The 24,536-nt window shown below is 43.7% G+C and overlaps 1 protein-coding gene across 7 annotated transcripts in view; it reads left to right on the forward strand.

Moving 5' to 3' along the window:
• Window positions 1-24,536, forward strand: part of WDFY4 (WDFY family member 4) — a 257,299-nt gene that overhangs the window by 63,851 nt on the left and 168,912 nt on the right. For all 7 annotated transcript variants that reach the window (XM_044942412.2, XM_044942406.2, XM_044942408.2 and 4 more), the window contains exons 12-13: window positions 1,792-2,372; window positions 17,175-17,268. In XM_044942412.2, the coding sequence (XP_044798347.2) occupies window positions 1,792-2,372; window positions 17,175-17,268 (675 nt within the window). The remainder of the gene's footprint in view (window positions 1-1,791; window positions 2,373-17,174; window positions 17,269-24,536) is intronic.

Here is a 24,536-nt window from a genome sequence, read left to right on the forward strand (position 1 = left end):
TATAATCTTTGTTTTGTTTACTTGGAATGCCGTTGACGGGGCAGTGGGAACACTTTGGGCAGCTTCTCGGTCACCATTTCTCTCCCGCTTTGGAAGAGTCCTTGCTTGTGTGCATTAGCTTACTTCTGGCTCATTTCACGCTTTCCTACCCCGTGCCTGGGTTCACCGTCCGCCAAGCAGTTCAAGCTTCTTGTAGCAGAATATAAGGTTAGATAACAAAGTTTGGGTTCCAGTGGTACACATTATAGTGTTTCAGATAAACAGTAGTGTTAGGTTGGAGTTACCAGCATTTTAGAGACCGAACTAGAAACTTACCTTCCCCCGCAAAGGACATGACTTCATATATCATATTTATGTGTAACTTTACTGAGTTTCTATTCGACTTTCTCTATATGAGAATTTAGAAGTTTAGTCCCTTCGCTCCCTCTCTGACCCATCAATTTTCTCTTTCTCATCGGATTTTCATGTATTATGCCACAGACTATCACCCTAAACCATGCATTTAAGACACCCATCTCTCCCAAATTAGGAACTTTTTTTTTCTTACCGTTTTCTCTTTGAACCTTGTTTCAAATATCCTGAAACTGACTTTACGTTGTGCCTGCCGAGAAAAGGCTCTTTCCTGTGTCACTGGAGCGCTAGACATCGAAAAGGATGAAACAACTCAAATGTTCCTCCAGCACCTGCTACAAAACCACAGGGACTGCTCATTTTCTGGGAGACACGCTTAGGGAACCTGGGTGTTTGATGGAGTCCCATTCAATTTTCACGAATAGTAAACAACTAAATGCCCAAATCTAGAGGCTTTTGATATTTATCTAAAATCATCCATCCATTCTTCACTCTTAGGTGTGAGACTTTAGCCCAGAATGAGAATTTCTTAAGTGCAGTCCTTCTAAAACATTTACTGAACACCTAGGGTATATCATGGGTACTAGGACCAAAGAACGGTACATTGGAAGTGCTTAGTAAGTGTGTGACTCCAGAGGGAATGAAAAGTCTGGCTGTCCAGAAAATCCTCCGCAGTCTTGCAAAGGTAGATTCCACTATGTGCATTGTGATAGGCTAAACTCCACACATGGTCTATGTTATATGCTGTGCCTATATGTTTCCCTCCATGAAGGATTTCTCTTCTCCACCTTAATTCCCTTGTATAGTCACACCCGCTTTTAAGTAGATTTGTTTGACTATCTTCCATTTATTAAAAGTACCTGTGTTTGCACACAGAGGAAGGTAAATAGTAGTAAGCTGCTTTGTATAGATTTCACTGTTTCCTTTTGCAATATAGAAAAGGGTACATTCCATGAGCTTAGCAAGTATTTATTAAGTATGTGCCACAATCCACAGCAGTGAACAAGCCTGATTTCATGTCACTTCAAACTAGAGGAAGGCTGAGACAATTTTCAAACAGCTTCAATGCAGGATGGTGAGCGTTCTGAATGGGGAGTTAGAGGTATGAGCACTCAGCCTGGGATGAGTCTAAGTGAGGGGTCAGAGAAAGGTTTGTGGAGAGAGATGCACTTGAAATATAAGACAGTAAATCAACCCTATAAAGCAGCATAGGCTTTAAGAGCAGCCATTTGAACAAAGACACTGAGGGGCAACCCAAAACTAAAATAAAGAGGAACGGTACAGACCTCCCAATATTTCAGAATTGCCCCCGGGCAGCTCTCTATTCCTCTGGCATGGATCCTGGAGGAGCATCAGGAATGCTCTGGCAATGCCCAGCTGGAGCTCAGCATTAAAGATCTGCTGCCTGGACCTCACTCACTTTTATCTCATTGGTTTCAGTCTCTGCTCCGGATCCTGGAGACCCCCAAAGGCCGCGCTGCTTTCAGAGTCTCCAGTGGGTTCAACGGGCTGCTGTCCCTTCTCTCTGACCTGGAGGGCTCTCTCCAGGAGCCCCCACTGCAGACGTGGGGGGCAGTGTCCCCCAGCCAGACCCTGGACCTCGTCCTGCACACGCTCTGTGCTTTGTCTGCCGCACTGTACCTGGACCCAGTCAACGGTGACTTCTTTAGGAGGACCGGGCTCTTTGAGAAGCTGGCCGAGGACCTCTGCTTGCTGGGCTGTTTTGGGGCCCTGGAGGAAGAGGACGCCCCTCCGCCCTCCCAGGAGGACACCAAGGCCAGGCTGTTTGCTGATCTGCTGAGTGAGGCCTTTTCCTCTGCCAGCCTGTTCCCACCCAAGATCCAGAGCTGCCTGCAGATCCTCAGCTTTCTGGACAGCATGGCCCGAGGCACCCTCCACCTGCGCAGGGACCTGAAGGACGCTCCGAGGACCAGGCAGGAGCTAGCGGTGGACCCTCAGAGGGCAGAACCTGGCAGTGACCCCCAGGGAAGCTTCAAGCAGTGGCCAGACCTGGAAGAGAGGTAGAGCTTTGCTGCCTGCTTCCCTAATCTGCCCTCGGTGTGTCTGTCTCCTGTGTCCCAGGCACATAGCCCGCACATGCGTAGTACAAAGTGGGTGTGCGGAAAGTTACTGCTTCTAACCCTCCTGAGTCCATTCCCGCAAGGGTCCTCCTATCTGAGGTTTAAGCCAATAGGAGACCGAACTGGATTCAGAAGCAAAGGAAACCTTTCTTCTTTTAACAGAGAATGGAGAGGTGCAAGCTCTCTTGCTCTCTGGACAAGCCTGGGGTGGGGCTGCCTTTAGGGATCTTGTGTAGAGGGGAGGGTGGAACCGCAGGGCTGGGCGCACCACCTCGGCACACAGCCCACGGCCACCACCTTGAATGGAGGATCGCGCACCTCGCTTCTGCAGGAGATCTGCGGGTTGCCGTGTCCTGCGCAGCCATTTTGCACTGGGAACTCCGATCTGAGGCGCCTGCCCGGTGCAGGGCCTCTGCAGGCAGTGACCAATGAACAAGTGAGACTAGACTAAGCACAGAGGAAGAGGTTAGACCTTATCTTATCACCTAGATTCCATCTTGTGTTTCCTGGGGATCCCAGTGGGCTTTGCTGGTGACAGCGTGATTTTCTTTCCTTTAAATCGAGTTAACTTGGTCTTGGTTAACTTTGCCTTTTCTTTTCTTTAAATCAAGTTTCTTTTCTTTAAATCAAGTTAACTTCACCCCCACCCCACACACCCCGCCACCCTGAGAGCTGGCAGAAAACCGGTCTGACTCAGTTCAGGGTCCGGGGATGCTGATGAGTCACACGAGAACCAGGGAAGCTTACCTCATCTTGGAAACTGAGGGCAGAGCTCTGCTGTGCACAGGCTCCCTTTCTCCTTTGGCATCTTTGCTGTGCCTCGGAGCCTAGGTGCCTGGGCCCAGCCTCTTTGGTGTGCTGAGTAGCCTTTGCCTTCCTAGATCGCATCTCCTGCCTGCCAGAGCACTGCCAGGGCGTGGGTGATGTCATTGACCTGTGAGACACAAACCATAGCGTCCTTCCCAATCATGGGACTCTTCTTGTTCTTTCTTGCTGCTTCCATTTCCCCCAACAAGGACATCTCTTCTGCAGGCTAATCTTCTCAAGGACCTGACTTTGATAAACAACTTTTGACTTTCATGCCTATAACACAGAATTCCACTAAAGTGAGGGAACATAAAGAACCGCCCTCCCGCCTTGGATCAGGAGGGGGAAAATGAAGTAACAAAACAACAGAATAGTTAGTATCTTTTTTTTTTTTTTCATTCCTCTGAAGCATCGATGATAAGACAAAAATTAATATTGCAGTAAACTATCCTGCCTGCCACCTCTCCAGGTCACGTGGCCCTTAACACCACAGGATTCTCTCCTGAAAGACATTGCACGTTTATCCAAAGTGAGCAGCGCGTGTGTCAGCCAGACGTCAGTACTGGGAGCTGGTGGTGAGGGGGCTGGATGTCAATTCTCCAGCCACTGTGATAATCATGATTGTTTTTGTTTCATCAGTTAATCTGGTAAATCAGTTTGTTTTCTGACCTTGCATTCCTGCAGAATTTGCTCATGATATAATTATTGCTAGATTTGATTTGCTGAGTTTTTAAAAATATTTTTTGTTTGTGAGAAAGTTCAGCCCTTCACACTTTCTTTACTATTCTTACTGTCAAATTTATGCTGGCCTAAGCAGATGGGCAGTGTTCCCTCTTAGCTGTGTGATAGAACTTGCCAGTAAAACCTCAGGATCCTGATGTTTCCTTGTGAGGAAATTTATTCTTTTTTCTTCTATCTTTTTTTTTTTAAAGAGCAGCTTCTTTATTGAGACATAACTTATTGAGACATAACACCATAAAATTCGCCCCTTTAAAATGTACAATTGAATGTTTTTCTTGTATATTCACAGAATTATATGATCATTACCACAACTGATTAGAACATTTTTATCTCACAAAAAAGAAACTCCATACCCATTATCCATTATTTTCCATTTCTTCCACCCCTACCTCCAGTCCCCGGCAACCATTAATTTATCTTCTGTCTTTACTGACTTGTCTGTTCTAGATATATCATATAAACAGAATAGTCAAGTATGTGATCTTTTTGTTTCTGGTTCTTTCATTTAGCATAATGTTTTCAGGTTCATCCATGTTGTAGCATGTATCAGTACTTAGTTCTTTTTATTGACAAATAATATTCCAGTGTGTAGACCACAGTTATGGTCTACATAACGGCTGATGGGCATTTGTGTTGTTTTCACGTTAGGGCTATTATGAGTAATACTGCTATGAACATTCATGAACAAGATTTTTGTGGATACATGTTTGTGTATCTCTTGGCTAGATACCCAACAATAGAGTGACTAAGTCATACGGTAACTCGATGTTTAACATTTCGGGGAACCACAAATCATTATCCAGAGTGACTGCATCATTTTATGTTCTTACTAGTAGTGTGTGAGGGCTTAGTTTGAACATCTTTTTGTCAACTCTTGTCATTATCTCTTTGACTGTAGCCCTCCTAATGGGGATGATGTGGTATCTTATTGGGCTTTTGATTTTCATTTCCTTGAAGGCTATTGATATTGAGAATCTTTTCACGTGCTTGTTGGCTACTTGTGTATTTTCTTTGGACAAAAGTCTATTAGACTCTGCACCTTTTAGAAATTGAGGTGACATTGGTTTATAGCTATATGTTTCATGTGTACAACATTATAATTCGACTTCTGTATATACTAGAGTGTGCTTGCCACCAAAAATCTTATTTCCATTCATCACCATACAGTTGATCTCTCTTACCCATTTTGCCCTCCTGCAACCCTCCTTCCCTTCCTCTAACCACCAGTCTGTTATCTGTATCTGTGTTTTTATTTTGTTTCTGTTTTTGTTTTTTTTTTTTTTTTTGACTACACAGCATATGGGATCTTAGTTCCCCAACCAGGGAAAGTGAGATTCCTGCAGTGGAAGCATGGAGTCTAACCACTGGGTGGCCAGGGAATTCCTTCTATGGGTTTGTTTTTGTTTTGTTCTATTTATTCAATTATTTTTGTACTTTTTACATTCCACATATGAGTGAAATCATACACTATCTTTTCCATCTGACATTTCAAGTAACATAATATCCCCAAGGTCCATTTATATTGTAAATGGCAAGATTTCACATTTTTATGGCTGTGTAGGATTCCACAGTGTGTGTGCATGCGTATCACATCTTCTTATCCATTAATCTGTCGACGGACACTTAGATCATTTCCTTATCTTGGCTACTGTAAATAAAGTTGCAGTGAATGTAAGTGTGTATATATCTCTTTGAATTAATGTTTTCATATCCTTTGGATAAATACCCAAGAGCAGAATAGTTGGACCATATGGTGGTTCTGTTCTTAATTTTTTGCAGAATCTCCATGATGTTTATTTACATTCCCACCAACAGTGAATGAGGGTTCCTTTTCTCTGTACCCTCGCAAATACTCATTATTGCCTATCTTTTTTTTTTCTTTTTTAGTAAAAGCCACCCTATTGGGCATGAGTTAATATCTTATTGTGATTTTGCTTTGCATTTTCCTAATAATTAGTAATGTTGAACATTTTTTCAGGTGCCTGTTGGCCACCTGTATGTAATCTTTGGAATGTCTACTTAGAGTTCTGTCCATTTAAAAAGATTGTTCTTTTGTTGTTGACTTGCCTGAGTTCTTTATACATGTTTTGATTACTATAGCTTTGTAGTATAATTTGAAATTAGAGAGTGTGACACCCTCAGCTTTGTCGTTTTTTTCTCAGAATTGCTTCAGGTAGTCAAGGCCTTCTGTGGCTCCATACAAATTTTAGAACTTTTACATTCCATTTCTGTGAAAAATATTGTTGAAATTTTGATAGGAATTGCATTGAAGCTGTAGATTGCTTTTGGTAATATGGACATTTTAACAATGTTATTTCTTCCAATACTATAGTAAGTAAGAGTGGTGAGAGTGGGTATACTTGTTTCTAATCTAAGAGAACATGCTTTGTTTTTCAGTGTTCAGTAAGATGTTAGCTGGATTTGACATATAAGTTATTGATGACCTTTATTCATTTTATTGAGAGTTTTAAAAATCATAAGTGGATGTCGAATCTTGTCAGATGCTCTTCCTGCATCTGTTGAGACACTCATATGATTTGATCCTTTTGTTTATGTGGTGTATCATACTGACTGATTTGTGGATGTCGACTCACACTTGTACCCTTAGAATAAGCCCACATGATGAGGCGTATAACCCTTTAGTGCACTGTTGCATTTAGTTCACTACTATTTTGTTGAGATTTTTTGCATCTATGTTTACCAAAGACATTGGCCTATAATTGTCTTTTTCTGTTTTGTTCTTGTCTGGTTTTGGTATCAGGGTAGTGCTGGCCTCATAAAGTGAATTAGGAGGCATGCCCTTGTCTTCAAGTTTTTGCTTGACATCCTTCTTTTAATGTTTGGTGGAGTTCGCCAGTTGTCTGATCCTGGGCTTCTGTTTTTGGGATATTTTTGATTACTGTTTCCGTCATCAATAGTGATCAGTCTATTCAGATCTTCTGTTTCTCCATGAATCAGTCTTAGAAAGTTGTTTGTTCTAAGATTTTATCCATTTCCTTTAGGTTGTCCGATTTGTTGATGTAAAGCAGTTCAGAGAACTCTCTTAAAATCCTTTGTATTTCTGTGATACCTGTTATAATTTCTCTTGTTTCTGATTTTATGTGAGCCTTCTCTCTTTTTATCTTGGTGAGTGTAGCTAAAAATTTGTCAATTTTGCTTGTCTTTTCAAAGAACTAAGTTTTAGTTTCATTCTATGGTCTTTTTAGTCTCTAATTTATTTCCACTAGGTTTTCTTGTTTCCTTCCTTCTACTGATTTAGGGCTTTGTTTCTTCTTTTCTACTTCTTTAGGTGTAAGCTTAGACTGTTTTTTTGAGATTTTTCTTATTTCTTGGGGTAAGCCTGTGTTGCTGTAAACTTCCCTCTTGGAACTGTTTTTGCTGCATCACATAGATTTTGGTGTGGCGTATCTTCACCTGAATTTGTCTTCAGGTATTTTTTGATTTCTCCTTTGATTTCTTCATTGCCCCAATAGTTGTTCAGTACCACGCTGTTTAGCCTCCACATATTGTGATTTTCCCATCCTTTCCTTGTAATCGACTTACAGTTTCATACAGGTGGTTGGAAATGTGCTTGATATGATTTAATTTTTAAATCCATTGAGACGTGTGTCCCAACATATAGTCTCTCCTGGAGAATTTCTATGTGCACCTGAAAAGAATGTGTGTTCTGCTGATTTTGGATGGAATGTTCTGTATTTATTTAAGTCTGTCTACTCTAATGTTTCACTTAAGCCCCGTGTTTCCTTATTGAATTTCTGTCCAAATAATCTGTTGATGTAAGTGGGGGTATTAAAGTCCCCTACTATTCTTATGTGGTTGTCAATTTCTTCCTTTAGATTAGTTAAAATTACTTCATATATGTTGGTATTCCTATGTTAGGTCCACATATATTAACACATGCTATGTCTGCTTGAGGGATTATCCCCATTTTTTCTCTTGTTATCTCTTTTGGCCTGAAGTCTATTTTATTGGCTATGAGTATAGCTATACCTGTTTTTTTGTTGGTTTTTGCTGCCATTTGCCTAGAGTATAATTTTCCATGTCTTCACTTTGAACCTATATTTGTCTTTAGAGCTGAGATGAGTCTCCTGGAGACAGCATATAGTTGGGTCTTGCTTTTTAACCCACCCAGCCACTCTTTCAATTGGTGAATTCAGTACATTTACATTTAGGGTGATTATTGACATGCGAAGTCTCAGTATTGCCATTCTACCTTTTGTTTCCTGCTTGCTCTGTATCTTCATAGTTTCTTTCCCCTTGCTTTTCTGTCATTTCATTTGGTGGTTTTATGTGGCATTTTCCTAAATTTTCTGTTGTTCGTGTTTGATGTCTCTGCTCCGGATTTTAGTTTTATGGCTGCCGTGTGGTTTGTATACACTGTTCCATAGGTGGCTGTCCTGTGTGTGTGCTCAGTCGCTCAGTCGTGTCCGACTCTGATCCCATGGACGATAGCCCTCCAGGCTCCTCTGTCCACGGAATTTTCCAGGCAAGAATACTGGACTGGGTTGCCATTTTCCCACTTCAGGGGATCTTCCCAACCCAGGGGTTGAAACTGTGTCTCTTGTATCTCCTGCACTGGCAGGCAAATTCTTTACCACTGTGCCACCTGGGAGCCCATTTCATAGGCTGCTGCTGCTGCTGCTGAGTCGCGTCAGTCGTGTCCAACTCTGTGCGACCCCATAGACAGCAGCCCACCAGGCTCTGCCATCCCTGGTATTCTCCAGGCAAGAACACTGGAGTGGGTTGCCATTTCCTTCTCCAATGCATGAAAGTGAAAAGTCAAAGTGAAGTTGCTCAGTTGTGTCCGACTCTCAGCGACCCCATGGACTGCAGCCTACCAGGCTCCTGCGTCCATGGGATTTTCCAGGCAAGAGTACTGGAGTGGGGTGCCATTGTTCTTTTTCTACTGAGAAGTTGTCATCTTCATCTGCTCATACAGATTTTATCTTTTTATTCTTCCCTTTTAGTTTTGTTGCCACAAATTATTCCCTTTTGTGTTGTGAGTTTATTACCAAATTGAAGTAGCTATTTTTTTTAATGCTTTTATCCCCCTTGGACCTGTATGCTCTAATTGTTTAACAACTTATTCTGATACAGAGTTGCAGCTTTCTGATTCTGTCTATTAAATACTCAAAGTTTTGCTCCTTTGTTTCAGGCAGAAGAGCTCCTTTCAACATTTCTTATCAGGCAGGTCTAGTAGTGATAAACTCCCTCTGCTTTTGTTTGTCTAGGAAAGACTTTATTTCTTCTTCGTATCTGAAGGATAACTTTTCTGGGTAGAGTATTCTTGGTTGATAGTTTTAATCTTTCTATATATTGAGTATATTATTCCACTCTCTCCTGGCCTATAGCATTTCTGCTGAGAAATATAATAACCTAAATCAGGTAACTTGTAGGTTACTGTCTTTTTTTTCCTCCTAATCATCTTTAAAATTCTTTCTTTATCACTGACTTTTGACAGTTTTAATGTAATGTGTCATGGAGAAGATCTTTTTGCATTGAAATAACTGGGAGTTCTATTAGTTTTATGGACTTATATATCCAGTTTCTTCCCAGATTTGGAAAGTTCTAAGCTGTTGTTTCTTTAAGTAAACTCTCTTCTCCTTCAGGGATACCCATTATCTTTAAGTTGCCTTTTCTAATCAAATTGGATAATTCTTATAGAGTTTCTTCATTAAAAACATCTTATTTTCTTACTTCTTTTAACCAAATCATTTCTAGATTTCTAACTTTGAGCTCTCTAATTCTCTCTTCCATATGGTCTGTTTCCAGTGCTTTCTAATCCATTCTTCATCTCATTTATTGAGTTATTCAGCTCCAGAATTTCCATTGGTTCTTTTTAAGAGTTGCAGTCTCTTTGGTAAAGTATTCCTTCTGCTTATTAATTTTACTCTTGACTCATTGAGTTGCCTTCCTGAGTATTCTCTTAGTTTTCTCCATGACAGCTATTTTGGATTTTGTCAGTTAGATCACAGTCTTCTGAGGCTTTTAGTTTAGTTTCTAGAGAGTTGTTATGTTCTTCCTGTGATACTGTGTTATCCTGGTTTTCGTGGTGCTTGATGAGTTGTTCCTCTGCCAGTGCATTTGAAGGAGGAAATGTCTCTCTTATTTAGGTGAAGCTTTGTTTACTCTGAGTCTAACAATTCAAGTTCCCAATTAAAAGGCCTTTCTTTTGTTTTTCAGTAGGTGGTGCTGTAGCCCAAGTTTTGGGTTTCTCTTGGTGGCCTCTGGCTGTATTTGAAAATCAGCCCTTTCCACCCTGCAGCAGCTCTGCCAGGGGTGTCCCTGTGGTCTCCCTGTCCCTGCTCTTCCTCTAGGATGGCTGGTGCCTTAGTGCTGCCAGGGCTGCTGCCGTCACTGGCTCCTCTGCCCGGGGCACTGGCATGGCAGGCACTTCTGCCACGTCTGGGGTCACCTGGTCACGGGCGCTGCCGCCGCTGCGGGGAAGGAAGAGACCAGGGTCACTGGTGTGTTCACTGCTCCCAGGGTTGCCGCGTTCATCAGTGCTGCTGCTGGGAGCGGGGAGCCTGGAGCTGTGGGCGCAGCTTTGGCCGGAGGGACCAGCATCGTGGGTCCCGCCACCGTTGCCGCCCGCTCGCTGTGGCTGTGGGTGCCGCTGTGGCTGCGAGGCCCACGTCCTCTGCGCCACCTCTGTTGCTGCTACCGGCTGACGCTACGGGCTCGGCTGCTGTGCCTGTGGTGGGGCCAGGGTCCCAGCACTGCCTTTGTCCCTGGCTCTGCCTCCTCTCCCTGGAGTAGTCTTGCCTGAAGAATTGCACGGACAGAGGAGCCTGGTGGGCTGTGGTCCATGGAGTCACAGAGTTGGACGCGACTGAGTGACTAACATTGCCTCCTCCGTGTGCTCCAGTTCACCCCCCTTCGGATATACAGATGTGTGGGTCTCTCCAGCATGCTGGTGGGATGAGCACAGGAAGCTTCGTGGAGGCGTGAATGTTGTACTGAAGCAGGAGAAACAAAGGGAGCTTTTCACAACACCATGGTGCTGGTGTCTGCCTTCAAAGCCTCTGCGTGTGTGTGTGTGTGGGTATGTGTGTATGTGTGTATTTGTTCTGCTTTTTCTGGATACTCCCACAATAATAGTGATGATCTGCTAAATGTTCTGACACAATAGCCTGCAATTTAAGGTTTGGGCATCAGGCCTGATTCTTTATACATAACTCCTGTGTCAAATGTCATCCTGATTTTTACAATGAGTAATTTTTAAATGTATGAAAGTCAGATTTCATAAATAGAACAATTTTTTCTCATTAAAAATAAATGCATCACCCTTGACCTTCCCTAATGGTTAGAAAAGAGGAAGTGCAACCCCAGCCTCTTCTGAGAGAGTCAGAGGGGTAAAGGACAGGCAGTGGGCTGGACACAGTGGACAGGGTGCTCACCTGTGCCCTCCACCGACGCTTGGCATCCCCCTGGGTGAGCGACTGGCCTCGGCTCTGTCTATACAGTGGGCCCCGGTCTCCAGGAGGAAGATGAAAGCTGTGGGCCTTAGACTCAGGCCTGTGTGTTCTACACCTCAGTGGCCGGGCTCCTTGAGACTTTGCCTTCCTCGCACTGTTCCTTGATCTCTCAGTTTGAATGTAGGGATAGTAAGAGTGTCCACATGGAGGGCCGTTGTGAGTTGAGCACTGGAGATGATACTGCCCTTAGTCACAGTATCACAGCTGCTGTTTACTGAGCGCTTGTGTCCAGAGACCGTGCTTTGCTCATCAGAAGCATCGTGGGTGTGTGTCAGTCGCTCAGTCAAGTCTGACGCTTTGTGACCCCATGAACGCTAGCTCACCAGGCTCCTCTGTCCAAGGAATTCTCCAGGCAAGAATACTGGAGGGGGTTGCCATTTCCTTCTCCAGGGGATTGTCTCAACTCATGGATTGAACCCAGATCTCCCCCATTGCAGACAGATTCTTTTCCATCTGAACCACCAGGGAAGCCCTCAGAAGCATTAGTTAATCTATATAACTATGATGCAGTAACATTTTTTACAAAATAGAAGATATATGTTATATAAATACCAAATATATACTGTGACTTCCAAAATACAGAATATATAATACCCATGAAACACACACACCACCCCCCCTCATAGCGTGCATCACACACACACACACACACACACACACACACACAATACCACACACTGCAGTAGAGCTCAATAAAAGGCAGCTGCCATGGTGATGAATCATGCTGAACTTCTCTGATATTTCCCAGATCCTTCCACCTGGGATGGATGATGTACTTCTAGGCTAGCCAATCCACAGTGTGGGTCTGGAGAAGGTGGACAGCGCATTGGGTCAAATGTCTTTTTAAATTATGAAAGGGTATTGAATATAGTCAAATGTTTTTTTATTCTATCATTCGAGGTGATCATTTTTTTCCCTTTGTTTATTAATGTGGTGCACTGCACTGATTGTTTTTTTAGTGTTGAACCACTCTTGCTTTCCTGGGATGAATCCCACTAAACCATGGTATATAATTCTAGGCTGTTGGATTTGTTTTGCTAGTTTTTTGTTGAGGGTTTTTTGCATGTATATTAATGAGGGATATTGGTCTGTAATTTTCTTTTCTTTGTGTGGCTTTAGTATCGGAGGAATAACGCAGGCTTCCTTGCTGCTCCTTGAACAGGTCAGACATACCCCCACTTTGGGGGCTTTTGCACTGGCTATCCTCTTTGTTTAAAATGCTTTTCCTCTGGATATCTGCATCCCCTTTGTCAAGTCCGTCCAAATGTTACCTTTTCAAAGAAGCCAATTCTACCACCCAAGTTAAAATTGTAAATTTTTTCCCTCTTACACCCAATGTTCTAAATTCTTTCTCTTTTCTGTTTTTTGCATAACATTTATCATCTTTCTTCATAATATGTAATTTCTTTTTTATTATTCTATTACATTATTAAATATACTATATAATAATATGACATGTATTGAGTATATATTTTACAATGCTATTTATAGTATAGTAAAAATGGCACCCACTCCAGTCCTCTTGCCTGGAAAATCCCGTGGACGGAGGAGCCTGGAAGGCTACAGTGCATGAGGTTGCTAAGAGTTGGACACGACTGAGCGACTTCACTTTCACTTTTCACTTTCATGCATTGGAGAAGGAAATGGCAACCCACTCCAGTGTTCTTGCCTGGAGAATCCTAGGGACGGGGGAGCCTGGTGGGCTGCCGTCTGTGGGGTCGCACAGAATCGGACACGACTGAAGCGACTTAGCAGTAGCAGCAACAAAGCTTATATAGCAATAGTAATTTTTATTATTTGTAATTTACCTATTTATTATGTTTACCTTTATTGTCTATACCCTTCTTCTCACTTATCAGGTATGGGTTTTACTTTGTTTAGCTCATAGATGTATCCAGCATGCCAGGAAGATACTTAGGTCAACAAATATTTGTTTAATACTGAACTGGATAAATTAACACCAAGTATTAGAAGCACTCTTGGCACCTTAGCCGTTCTTCGGGGCTGGTGGTGCCAAGAACAGTATCATTGTGGGTTGTAAAAGCAATGTTAGAGGCAAGATGTTTGAAAATCAAGTGTTTGTGATTCAGGATCCGTCTTGTGATTTGTTTTCCTTTGTTTTCCTTTGTATTGCTACTTTCCCAATTAGCATGCAGTTAAAGTCTTTTTCTTGGTGTAGACTCGGTGGGTCTTAGGTCACGTGCAGTGTCTCGTGACCGCCACAGTCAGGATGCGAACAAACAGTCCCAGCCCTCGAAGTAGTTCTGAGAGCTGTCCCTTCATAATGAAACCCTTTTGCAATCCCTAACCCCAGGCAACCACTGAGCTATCCCTTTAGTTTCGTCTTTTTCAGAATAGCATGTAAACACAAGCACAAGTGAGTAGTCTTTTGAAGCCAGCTTTTGAAACTCAGCACAAGGCCTTTGAGATCTATCCAGCTGGTTGCATCAGTTGTTCTTACATTCTTATTACTGAGTAGTATTCCGCTGTGTGGATGAAAATATTTTCTCCCAGTCTATAACTTTTCGTTTCATTTTTTAAGTGTCTTTCACAGGTTGAAATTTAACAATCGATTTGCCGCTGCCTACAAAAATCCTGCTGGGATTCTGATTGGAACTGTATTAAACAGCATCTATAGATGAATTTGGAGAGGATTAAGACCTTAGCTACATTGAGTATTCCAATCCATAAACAGACTGTTTTTCATAGTATTCAGCATACACAGCAAGCACATTTTAAAAATTAGATTTATTCTTATGTCTTGGGAGCATGATTTTAAATGATATTTTAAATGTTTTGTATTCCAACTGTTTACTTCTAGTATATAGGAATGTGATCAATTTCTGTATGTCACTGTGCATCCATGCTAATTCATTTATTTTTTCTAGGAGCTTTTATTATTTTTATATAGATTGCTTGGGATTTTTTTTTTCTATGTGACAATCATATTGTTTGTGAATAGTGACAGTTTTATACCTTCCTTTCCATCTGTTGTTTCAACATGATATTGCATAGGAATGGTGAGAGAGGACATACTTGCCTTGTCTTTAAGCTTGAAGAGAAGGTCTTCAGTCTTTCGGCATCAAATATTCTATTAGCTGAGTTTCTTTGGTAGATGTCCATTGGCAAGTTATGGATGATTCCTTCTATGTCTATTTTACCAAGAGTTTTTTTAAAAAATCATAAACAGATGTTGAATTTTTAAAATGTTTTTTTCTGCATATGGTCATATTTTTTCTTCTTTAATTTAATAATATAATAGATTATATTGACTCATTTTTGACCAGTGAACCAGCCTTGCAGGATAAGACAGATTGGCTACAATGCCTTATTTATTTTGTGTATGGTTATATTTGTTTTTGCAATAGTTTCTTGAGAATTTGCACCTGTTTTTATAAGCGATGTTGGCAGATACTTTTCTTTTCTTGTACTGGCTTTGTCTGCTTTTGATATCAGAGTCATACTGGTCTCACAAAATGCATTCGAAAGTGTTCTCTTATATATTTTGAAGGATGTTGTATAGAATTGGTGTTATTTATCTTTTAAATGTATGGTAAAATTCACCAGTGGAAACATCTGGGCCTGGAGTTTTCTTTGTGGAAAGGTTTTAAACTACACATTCAGTTTTTGTAATAGTTGTAAAACTGTTCTGTTTGTTTATTTCTTCTTGCTTACTTTTGGTATTTTGTAGCTTTGAAGGAGCTGGTCTGTTTTATCTAGGTTGTCTAATTTGTGTGCAGTTATTTGTGATGTTTTCTTATCCCTTTAATGTCTGTGGGGTGTGTAATGGTAGTCTCTCTTTCATTTATAATATTGGTAATTTGTGTCTTTTTTCCTTCTTTGCTAACTTAGCTGGTGGTTTTTAAGTTTTTAAAACTTTTTCACATAATTAAACCTTTACTTCATTTTTCTTCTGTTGTTTTTCAATTTATAGTTTCAGTGATTTTTGCTGTTTTCTGATAATTCCAGCCACTGTGTCATCTCCAACTTGGCATCTTTTATATTTTTCCATGTGAGATATTGTGAGTTCCCTCCTTTGTTCTAAGCTGAGTAACTTCAGATTATATCCTGGACATTTTTAATGTTATGAACTCTGGCCCTCATTGCCATCTTCTGGAGAATGTTGATCATTTTGTTTTAGCAGGCAATTGACCCGATGAGGTTCAAGCTGCAAATTCTTATCCACCTTTCTTGGACCATGTGTCCAGTATCAGTCTGGTTTTCAAACATTTTACTGGGCAAGTTGATGTACCTTCTAATTGTCCCATGCCAGTCTTGGGTGGTAGTTTATCCCTGAATTCAGTTCTCAAAGTCTTTGGAATGTGGTTTAGGGTCAGATCCACTCATGTGCAGCTCAGAATTGAGCCCAGAGGTTGATACACAGCTTAATGATTTCACTTTCTTAAACCTCTTCTTCTTCATCATTTTCCCAACACTTTCTGGCTCCTCAGGGTCCCTTCCTTCCTCCTCTGTCTAGAAAGCTAGAGCTTTAGTTTATCTGCTCTGCCACACACTTCCCACCACTGCATCTGTCTCTGGGGCCAAGCAGGGAGAGGAAATAGAGAGACAAAAGTAACGGAGATTTTTGCCTGACTCTTGGGACCAGAACTCCTCTGGTCAGAGAGAAGGTTTCCCCTCCCCAAGAATTTCAATACCAGTCTGACTGCTGCTGCTGCTGTGAGATTTCTTGAAGTGTGAATGGATGGAGAAGTCCAATTAAGAAAACTCCAGGGATTCCCCTCCATGGTCTGTGACCTGTTAGAGCCTCCTTTCCCACTCCTTAGGCCAGAAATAGACCCTTCTCTTAGAGCTCAGTCTGTCCTGTCCACACTCGCTACATAGTCCTTACTCCCTATAAGCCCATTCCAGAGGATGCTGGGTGGGGAAGCCCTGGGATGCTTTTGGTTTGGTTTCCTTCTCTGCTGTGGTTCACTTTTCAGAGTACTTGGAGAGCTGCTCATGCTTTCCGTGTGGGTTTTAAGTTGCATTCAGTGGGTGGGCCAGTGCTTACACTATCTTGAAGGAAGCCAGAAGTGTCCTGTGTGTGAGTTTTTAATAAAGAATGAGAGCTTCTCCATTTCCCACCTGTGTGGAGAGAGGATAGGGGTGCAGGAAACTAACTTCCACTGAACATCAGCTCTGTGCTGGGCTCTGTGTCTTAGCGCACAATGGCATTGTTCTGTGACTCTGTGCAGAAAGTATGGTGTTGCACGGCTCTTGTATGGTTAGAGGGAGTTAGGCTTAGATTAATTAGTTCAAGATCATATAGATAGGCTCAACTGGTAAAGAATCCATCTACAATGCAGAAGACCTTGGTTTGATTCCTGGGTCAGGAAGATCCCCTGGAGAAGGTATAGGCTACCCACTCCAGTATTCTTGGGCTTCCCTGGTGGCTCAGATGATAAAGAATCAGCCTGCAATGCAGGAGACCTGGGTTGATCCCTGGGTTGCAAAGATCCCCTGGAGAAGGGCATGGAAACCCACTCCAGTATTCTTGCCTGGAGAATCCCCAAGGACAGAGGAGCCTGGTGGGTTAAAGTCCACGGGATCGCAAAGAGTTGGACACAACTGAGCAGCTAAGCACAGCACAGCATAGCATATAGATAATAAGTGGGAGGCTGCAAATGGCCTGTCTTAGAGAGATCCAGAAAGTTGTGTGGAAAGCAAAAGAGACTATAAAGCTCAAGTCTGACGTCCTGCTTCCCTCTCTCTGCAGGACAGATGACAGTGATGCTGTGATCATGCACCCCGGGGTCCTGTGCATCATGGTGAGGCTGCTGCCTCGCTTGTACCACGAAGACCACCCTCAGGTACTTGTTGATGAACACACAGGTTTGTCTTTTTCACATGACTGATCTTTTAGGCTCCTCTGGCCAGAGGCTCCCTTTCCCTTTTTTTGCCTTTGCCCCCAGTCCCTGCAGGGGAGTATCAGTGGTTCTGAGACCTTTGATTGAGTGCTACCCACCCTTCCATGGCCCCTCAAAACAGATTGTTCCATTGATGAAGTGACCATATAAAAACAACAGCCAAGCAAAACTTGAATGAAATTATTTACCTTCATGAGGCAAGTCTGGTATAAGTGATGCTCATAGCACTGGACGTTGGTGGGACCAGGAGTCCTTCAGTCCCATCCATTGATTCGCCACTGGGATACTGGCTATTGCCCTGGCTCGGTGCTGTGCAGGATGTGCAGGGCTAATGGGATGAGCACCGAGCCCTGTCCAAGGAGCCTGCATCTGTGCTGGGGACTGGGAGGTGGTGGTGAGGCAGACAAAGTAACTAGGCTCACAAATGAATATAGAATTAAAATTTGCCACAAGTGATATTAAGGGAAGGAAATGGGATGCTGAGAGTGAGTAATGGGAATGGAAGTGGGGGGAAGACCTAATTAAAGATACGAAGAACTGACTCATTTGAAAAGACCCTGATGCTGGGAAAGATTGAAGGTGGGAGGAGAAGGGGACAACAGAGGATGAGATTGTTGGATGGCATCACCAACTCGATGGACAGGAGTTTGAGCAAGCTCTGGAATGGACAGGGATGGCGTGCTGCAGCCCATGGGATCGCAGAGTCGGACACAACTGAACAACTGAACTAGATGAAGGGGTGGAGGTCAGGGAAGCCATCTCTCAGACAGTGATATTTCAGCAGAGCCCTGAAAAATGCGTAGCAATGAACCAGGTGGGGATGAGGCTGCTGAAGGCAGCTGGGGTGAGAGCAGAGCAGGAGCACTGAAAATGGGCTGGATGGGGTGGGCGGAGGAAGGCGCAGCCCTACCAAGGGGCAGGTTTCATCCCACGGGCAACACGAAGTCTCTCTCGAGTGGAAGGGTATGCCATCCGGTTTTTGTATTATAATCTCTCTTGTTGCCTGGAGGGTGGCCTGGGGAGTTAGGCAGCCTGTTGTCCAGGGAGTTAGACAGCCTTGTCCACAGTCTGGTGATGCATGACGGTAGCCCAATTAAGGTGGCGTCTGTGGGAAAGTGTGCAGAGCAAGGAGTCAGGAGACCTACTGTGAGATAGACTCAAGGCCCTGAGATGAGCAGGATTCAGGGAGTGGGAAGACGGGGAAGGCAAGGCATCTCTCAGCTCCTGACCCAGCAGCGCTGATGGCCGGAGATTGTATGAGCGAGAGCGTCAAGTCTCAGAACAAGACAGATTCTCAGGAAGTGCTCGCAATTTTTAAAGCATGTTCTCTAGAGGTTCTAAAAAAGAAACTGGAAGCTGAGGAAACCCTGGAAAACGTGCATTTGAATTAGCAGCAGGTGAAAGGAAATGACTTGAGCAGCTACCATGTAGCAGGCCCAGCGTTACCCCCTTTCCCTGACTGCTGCTGCTAAGTCGCTTCAGTCATGTCCGACTCTGCGACCCCATGGACTGAAACCCCCCAGGCTCCTCCATCCATAGGATTCTCCAAGCAAGAATACCGGAGTAGGTTGCCATGCCCTCCTCCAGGGGATCTTCCCGACCTGGGGATCGATCCTGCATCTCTCCTGCATTGGCAGGCGGGTTACTTAACCCTAGCGCCACAGTGGGGAGTATCGTTGTTCCAACTTCATCCAGTGGCAAACTGAGTCTCAGACAACATACATGCCATTTAATGATTCTGAGTTGGTGGACCTGGTGTTAAATGCGGTCCTCCCTGCTGCCAGGGCTCCTGGTCTTTCCCTGCACAGCTGCGGATTCTATGGGAGAATGGGAGTTCACAGAGATGCAGGTCCAGCTCTGCCTTGTCCTTCGTTTAAGCCGTTGGGAGGATTCTGACATCTCCTCCATGTAGCCCTCTCCATCTGGCCTCTACCTGTATCCCTACACCTGTTTTCCTAGCAGGTCACACAGCAGCAGCTCGAGGTTCCCAAAGCACAAACAATGAAGCTGCCAGGCCTTCCAGAGACCCCTGCCCGGAACAGGCCAGCATTGCTTCCATGGCATTCTATTGGTCAAAGTGAATCAGAGGTTCAGCTTGGACTCAGCAGGAAGGGACATATGCCTCTTCTACTGATGTGAGGGGTGGCTTGTGTCCTAAAGGAGGAATTATTGGGGGGCATCTTTAAAGACCAGCCACCACGCTTGCCTCAGACATCTAACTGATGGATACAATTATTTGAGCCCTAAATCAAATGTCTTGGAGTCATTTAGTTATCTAAAGCCCAGGACCTCACTTTCTTTATGTTAGTGTTCAGAACAGACAGAGTCTGCCTGGAGCATGTTGGAAACTAACACAGAGGGAGGGTTACCTCTGTTCCAGGAACATTATTTAATCAATATTCATAACAAGTCATTAAAGTACATGAAGTTCTCCCCAGTTTGTAGGTGCTTGAAGCTCAAGAAAGTTGTGCAGCTTCCTAAAATCATGGGAGTGGTGAGAGGAGATCTAAAACTCACTTCAGGCCCAAAGTCAAGTTGTGTTTGATGAATAACCCCTTCTCTCTGCAGCTCTTGATGTGAGGTCACGCACCTTGGCACTGTACACTTTCCCAGTGGCAGCTGCCTTACTGTGAGGATGTCTGGCTTCCTTAGCTGCATTTCATACCATGCAATGCACTTGCAAAGGGAGCAACCAAGCCTGTGGTTTGGGCGGTTAGCAATCAAACTGATTGCTGATGAGCGTGTTATTGCAAGTCTCCACCGTGAGGATGACTGATGAAGTGATACAGGGCAGACAGTGGCCTGTCCTTCTCTCTCCCAGTGTATGAAGACTCTGTGGATGAGCCCGGGTTCCCGATAAACACCCTGAGTTGTCACGTCAGTGTGTGGGAAAGAACTTTCTCTCACCCTGTGATGGTAATTGGCCAAATTAAGTATGCAAATGAGACTTCCACTTGGTAGGATACTTTTTCTCTATTCAGGTCACAGTAAGTAATTTAGTAAAATTCTAATTCTCACGCACTGTCTCTCAAATATGCAAATGAAATGTAGTGGTGCATTTTCTCAAAAATGTCCTGCAGATGCCAAATCAGCAGCTATTAGAAGTTGGGTAATTGGAGTAATTAATTTCCGGAAGGGAGGGTGGAAAACCTCACGGCGACAAATGGAATAGTAAATCAGATGTGAAATGAGACCCAGGCAAGAAAAGGCTGAGATGAAACTGACTGCGGGATTGCAGATGTGGGAGACAGAGAAAGGAGCTGGAGGCTTCAGCAGATGGCAGTGTTACGAGAAAGACGGACTGTGAGTTCCCACTCATTTCTCTTTAGATGGGCCTGGTGGGTCCCTATAGTTTTACCCACTGTATGTTCCTCAGAGGCTCTTCCTACCTTATGGGTGAGAAACTGATAGCTTTCCAAGGTACAGGCATCATTTTAGAAAGCAATTGCTTAACTACTTATATGGGTTGTCTGGTTTATTTCTAATTGTGGCCACATTGCATATGTTCTGATCAAGACCAAAAGGGTTTTTCCCCCCGTTCTCCAAAATGCTAGCTCTGTGAGTTGCTCTTGGAAACAGATAATCCAGCTAATTTTTTTTCTTGTCTCTTGTAGCATCACCAGTATTAAAATTAGACTGTAGGAATTTTATTGTGACTGTTGCTGTCCTAAGCATAAGGCAGAAATGGAATCCAGCTCAGTTGTCTGGGAGCTGAGTTGGTCCCAGGCAGAAACAATTCATTGAGAAGAAAAGCCTTTACTCTTTCATGATGCTCAACAGCCACGTGGGCCTTGCCATAGGGATGTAGCTCTGGACTAGAACTCTGACTAATATTGGAGGCCTCTTCACTTCCCAGCAATCACTGCACTTCTATTTGGGTCTTAGCAGAGGGTTGTTTGCTGTGTACATGACAACAGGAACTCAGAGGCTGCGTAGCCAGATCCAGTTTTCCAGAGGTGGAGCTCAGCCTGTGTTGGGGCAGCCAATGCTGTGCGTGAATGTCTGTGAATAATTACTCAACACCTGTTAGGTTCCACTGGGGATTCAGAGACAAATGTCACCGGAATGCATAGTCTGAATTTGATGGTGGGTACTCAGAGGAATGGAGAAGATACACAACACTCTAACTGCAATAAAAGTTTGCCCACAGGATCTTGGGAGAGAGGAAAGGGAAAGCCACACAGAGATGGCAACACTGGAGCCAGGCTTTAAAGAAAAGACCTGTCAATGTCAGATCAGACAGAGGAGGGACAGAGAGGACACCCAGACACAGAGGCATAAAGACGCCCATTTGGGGATTGCTGATAGTTCAGCTGGACTAGGACAAACCATGTGGCCAGACAGGCTGTGAATGGGGCAGGAGAGGGAGGTTGCAGCCACATCGCGAGGGACCCTGAGCACCATGCTAAGACACGGACTTTGTTGGAGCACCACCCTTTATTATCGCTGTTATCATCATCTCCCTAAGCCCCTCTATGAGGCTCTGAGGATGACAGATTTGGGTCAGATCTCAGCTCTACCACTTAACAGTCACAGAACCATGGGGAATTATCCAATCTCTGGGATCCTTAGCTTCCTTTGCTGTGGTATGGGGAGATAATATCATCTGCCTCGTGGCGTGACTGTGAGGACCAGCTGAAGCAATGCAGGAGCACTTAGCGCAGTGAGCAGAGCACCCATGGCACCGTGGGGAGCACTTGCTGACTGGTGCAGTTACTGCTACAGGCTCCCAAAGCTCCACAAGCGTTTTATCATTTGCTCTTCATAACAACCCAGCAAGGTAGATATCAATAGTCCCACTTTGCAGATGAGGACTGGAAGCTTGTAGCAGTGAACTGAGGTCCTAGGTAGGTGGTGGATGTGCCCGATGGAAGGCCCTGGGACCTCCTGCCATTGTACCATGTTGCCTTCCCTGTAGGTGAGCGGTAGCCATGGGTGGGAGGCAATGGGAAAGCAAGGACACGATCAGACATTAGAGAGACTCTTGTCTGTCACCAGTCTGCACCTCCCCTCACTGCTGGGTGTGTTCCAGTTTCCACCGTGACAGAAGCCTCCTGCACAGCGTGACAGGACAAGAAGAAGAGCAGGCGTGGGCTGCACTCATCCGTCAACTGATTTGCGCCTCAGTTTGGAAAGGGCACCATTTTCTGGAATTAGCCTGTATTTCAGACACTTTGAACTAATCATACAGGTTTCAAATAACTAAAGTATCGACAGCATTAATGGCCCTGGGTAGGATTGTGTAAGGGCAAGCTATTTGAAAAGAGTCATTTCCTTCAACAAGGAAATTGGCAAAGTAGGAGTCTTGTTTTGTCAAATTATAGCACATTAGAAATTTCAACTATTTTGAATTTCTATATTTTTTATGCTTTTTCATTCTGAACCCCACCCTCAAGTATTTCTGTTGTTCCTGAGTGGGAAAATGTCATATTCTAGTCAAAATCCAGGATACTTCTTAGGGTTATCTCTAAAATAGAGCAAATAGACATAATCTTGCATGGAGATGAAAAGCTTCAAAAGCAAGCTACAGTGGACATAGAATGATGGAGTGCAAGTGAAGTTGATGGGCTGAGCTCTGGTCCAATTATCTGGTGACTTTGCTTCTAGTCCTTTACCACCATTATTTATGACTTATATGGGCCACCTCCCTTCTCTGCACATCAATTTCAGCTACTCAGATATGGCCTAGATCATAAGGGTTGCAGATACAATGTCTTGGGGCCAGAAGAGTAAAGTAAATGTGTGGGTGTAAACAATAGGGAATGGTGAGGCCTGTGGCCATTGGGAAGGGCACTTGCCCAGCCTAAAGGTGCTCACATCTAGCTAGGTGGAAATCAAACAGAAGCCAGGCCAAACTACCCCACCAATAAAACACTTATACAGACCCTCAGTGTATGCCTCTTATGAGATATTGAGTTCCCTTCCTCATAATGAGTGCATTCAGTCCAGTTCAGTTCAGTTCAGTTCGGTCGCTCAGTCATGTCTGACTCTTTGCGATCCCATGAATCCCAGGGACGGGGGAGCCTGGTGGGCTGCCGTCTATGGGGTTGCAGAGAGTCAGACACGACTGAGGTGACTTAGCAGCAGCAGCAGCAGCAACACCTAAACCAAGATCACAGCCTCCCACACCTACAAGGCTTTGTGGACACCACAGATGAGTGTATCAGGCTGGTGGGGACTGTGCAAAAGGGAAAGTTTATGCCCTTGTAAAGAGAGAGCTAATTCTAAGCAAACAAAGACAAAAAGAGCAACAACTTGTCAAATCAAACACATCTGTGGGTCCTATTTACCTGTGATATCCCTGAAGAGCTGAGGTCACTTAAAGTGTATCACCTCTCTTCCAAAATTATCAAATAAAGAACACTACAACCAAATTGGAATAAGCGACGAATCCAAATTTAAGTAACTCAGAAGTCCCTAGTTCTAAGTGTCTTGGGGAAGGAGATGCTGGTCATCTGATGGTTTTTAGTCTGCATCAGGACTGTGTGATTAATGTCCAGAAGACACATTCTGGACTAAGGTACTCAAAGCCCACACCTCCTTGGAGGGACCGACTCCATCAAGACCCAGCCCTCACTGGGCTCTGGAACTGCTGTATCAATCTAGACCAGGAAAGAGGCGGGTGGGAGAAAGATAAAGACTAAACATCCACAACTGGACAAGGACAGACCTGAAGGCTTAGCTGCTAAGTGGAGAAAGCAGAAAACTCCTACAGGCAGCCCCGCACATCTCTCTGTGATAATCTGCTTGCGGGTCCAGTTGGCTGGTGACCCTAAGCGCTTACCACTGAGTCCTAATTGAACCACCATCCCCTTCCTGCATTGGAAGTCATGTGCGTTAGGAAAATCAATCCATTTGTAGGGGGGAGAAACCAGACTGGTTTCCTGCTACTGCTCATATTTTCACTAAAACCCCATTTTACTGGAACCAACATTGGAAAAAAACAGCACATTTTATTCAAAACAAGGCAATATTGGTATTGACAGAGCTGCAGCGATAATGAGGACGATCAATTTTCCCTCCTCCATTATGGGGTATTGAGCAATTTTGGAGTAAACTTGTGGCATCATTAGACAACATCAGCATTTCTGTTTTTCCCTTTTGAAAACTTTTTATTTCTTGCATATTTAGATTTTCAGTATTCCTGCTCTGGTGGGAAAAAAAAAAAGCAAAAACAACAACAAAAAAGCCAAAAGTCCCCAAAGCAATAA

The sequence above is a fragment of the Bubalus bubalis genome, chromosome 4, assembly GCF_019923935.1.
Source record: "Bubalus bubalis isolate 160015118507 breed Murrah chromosome 4, NDDB_SH_1, whole genome shotgun sequence".
Taxonomy (NCBI): domain Eukaryota; kingdom Metazoa; phylum Chordata; class Mammalia; order Artiodactyla; family Bovidae; genus Bubalus; species Bubalus bubalis.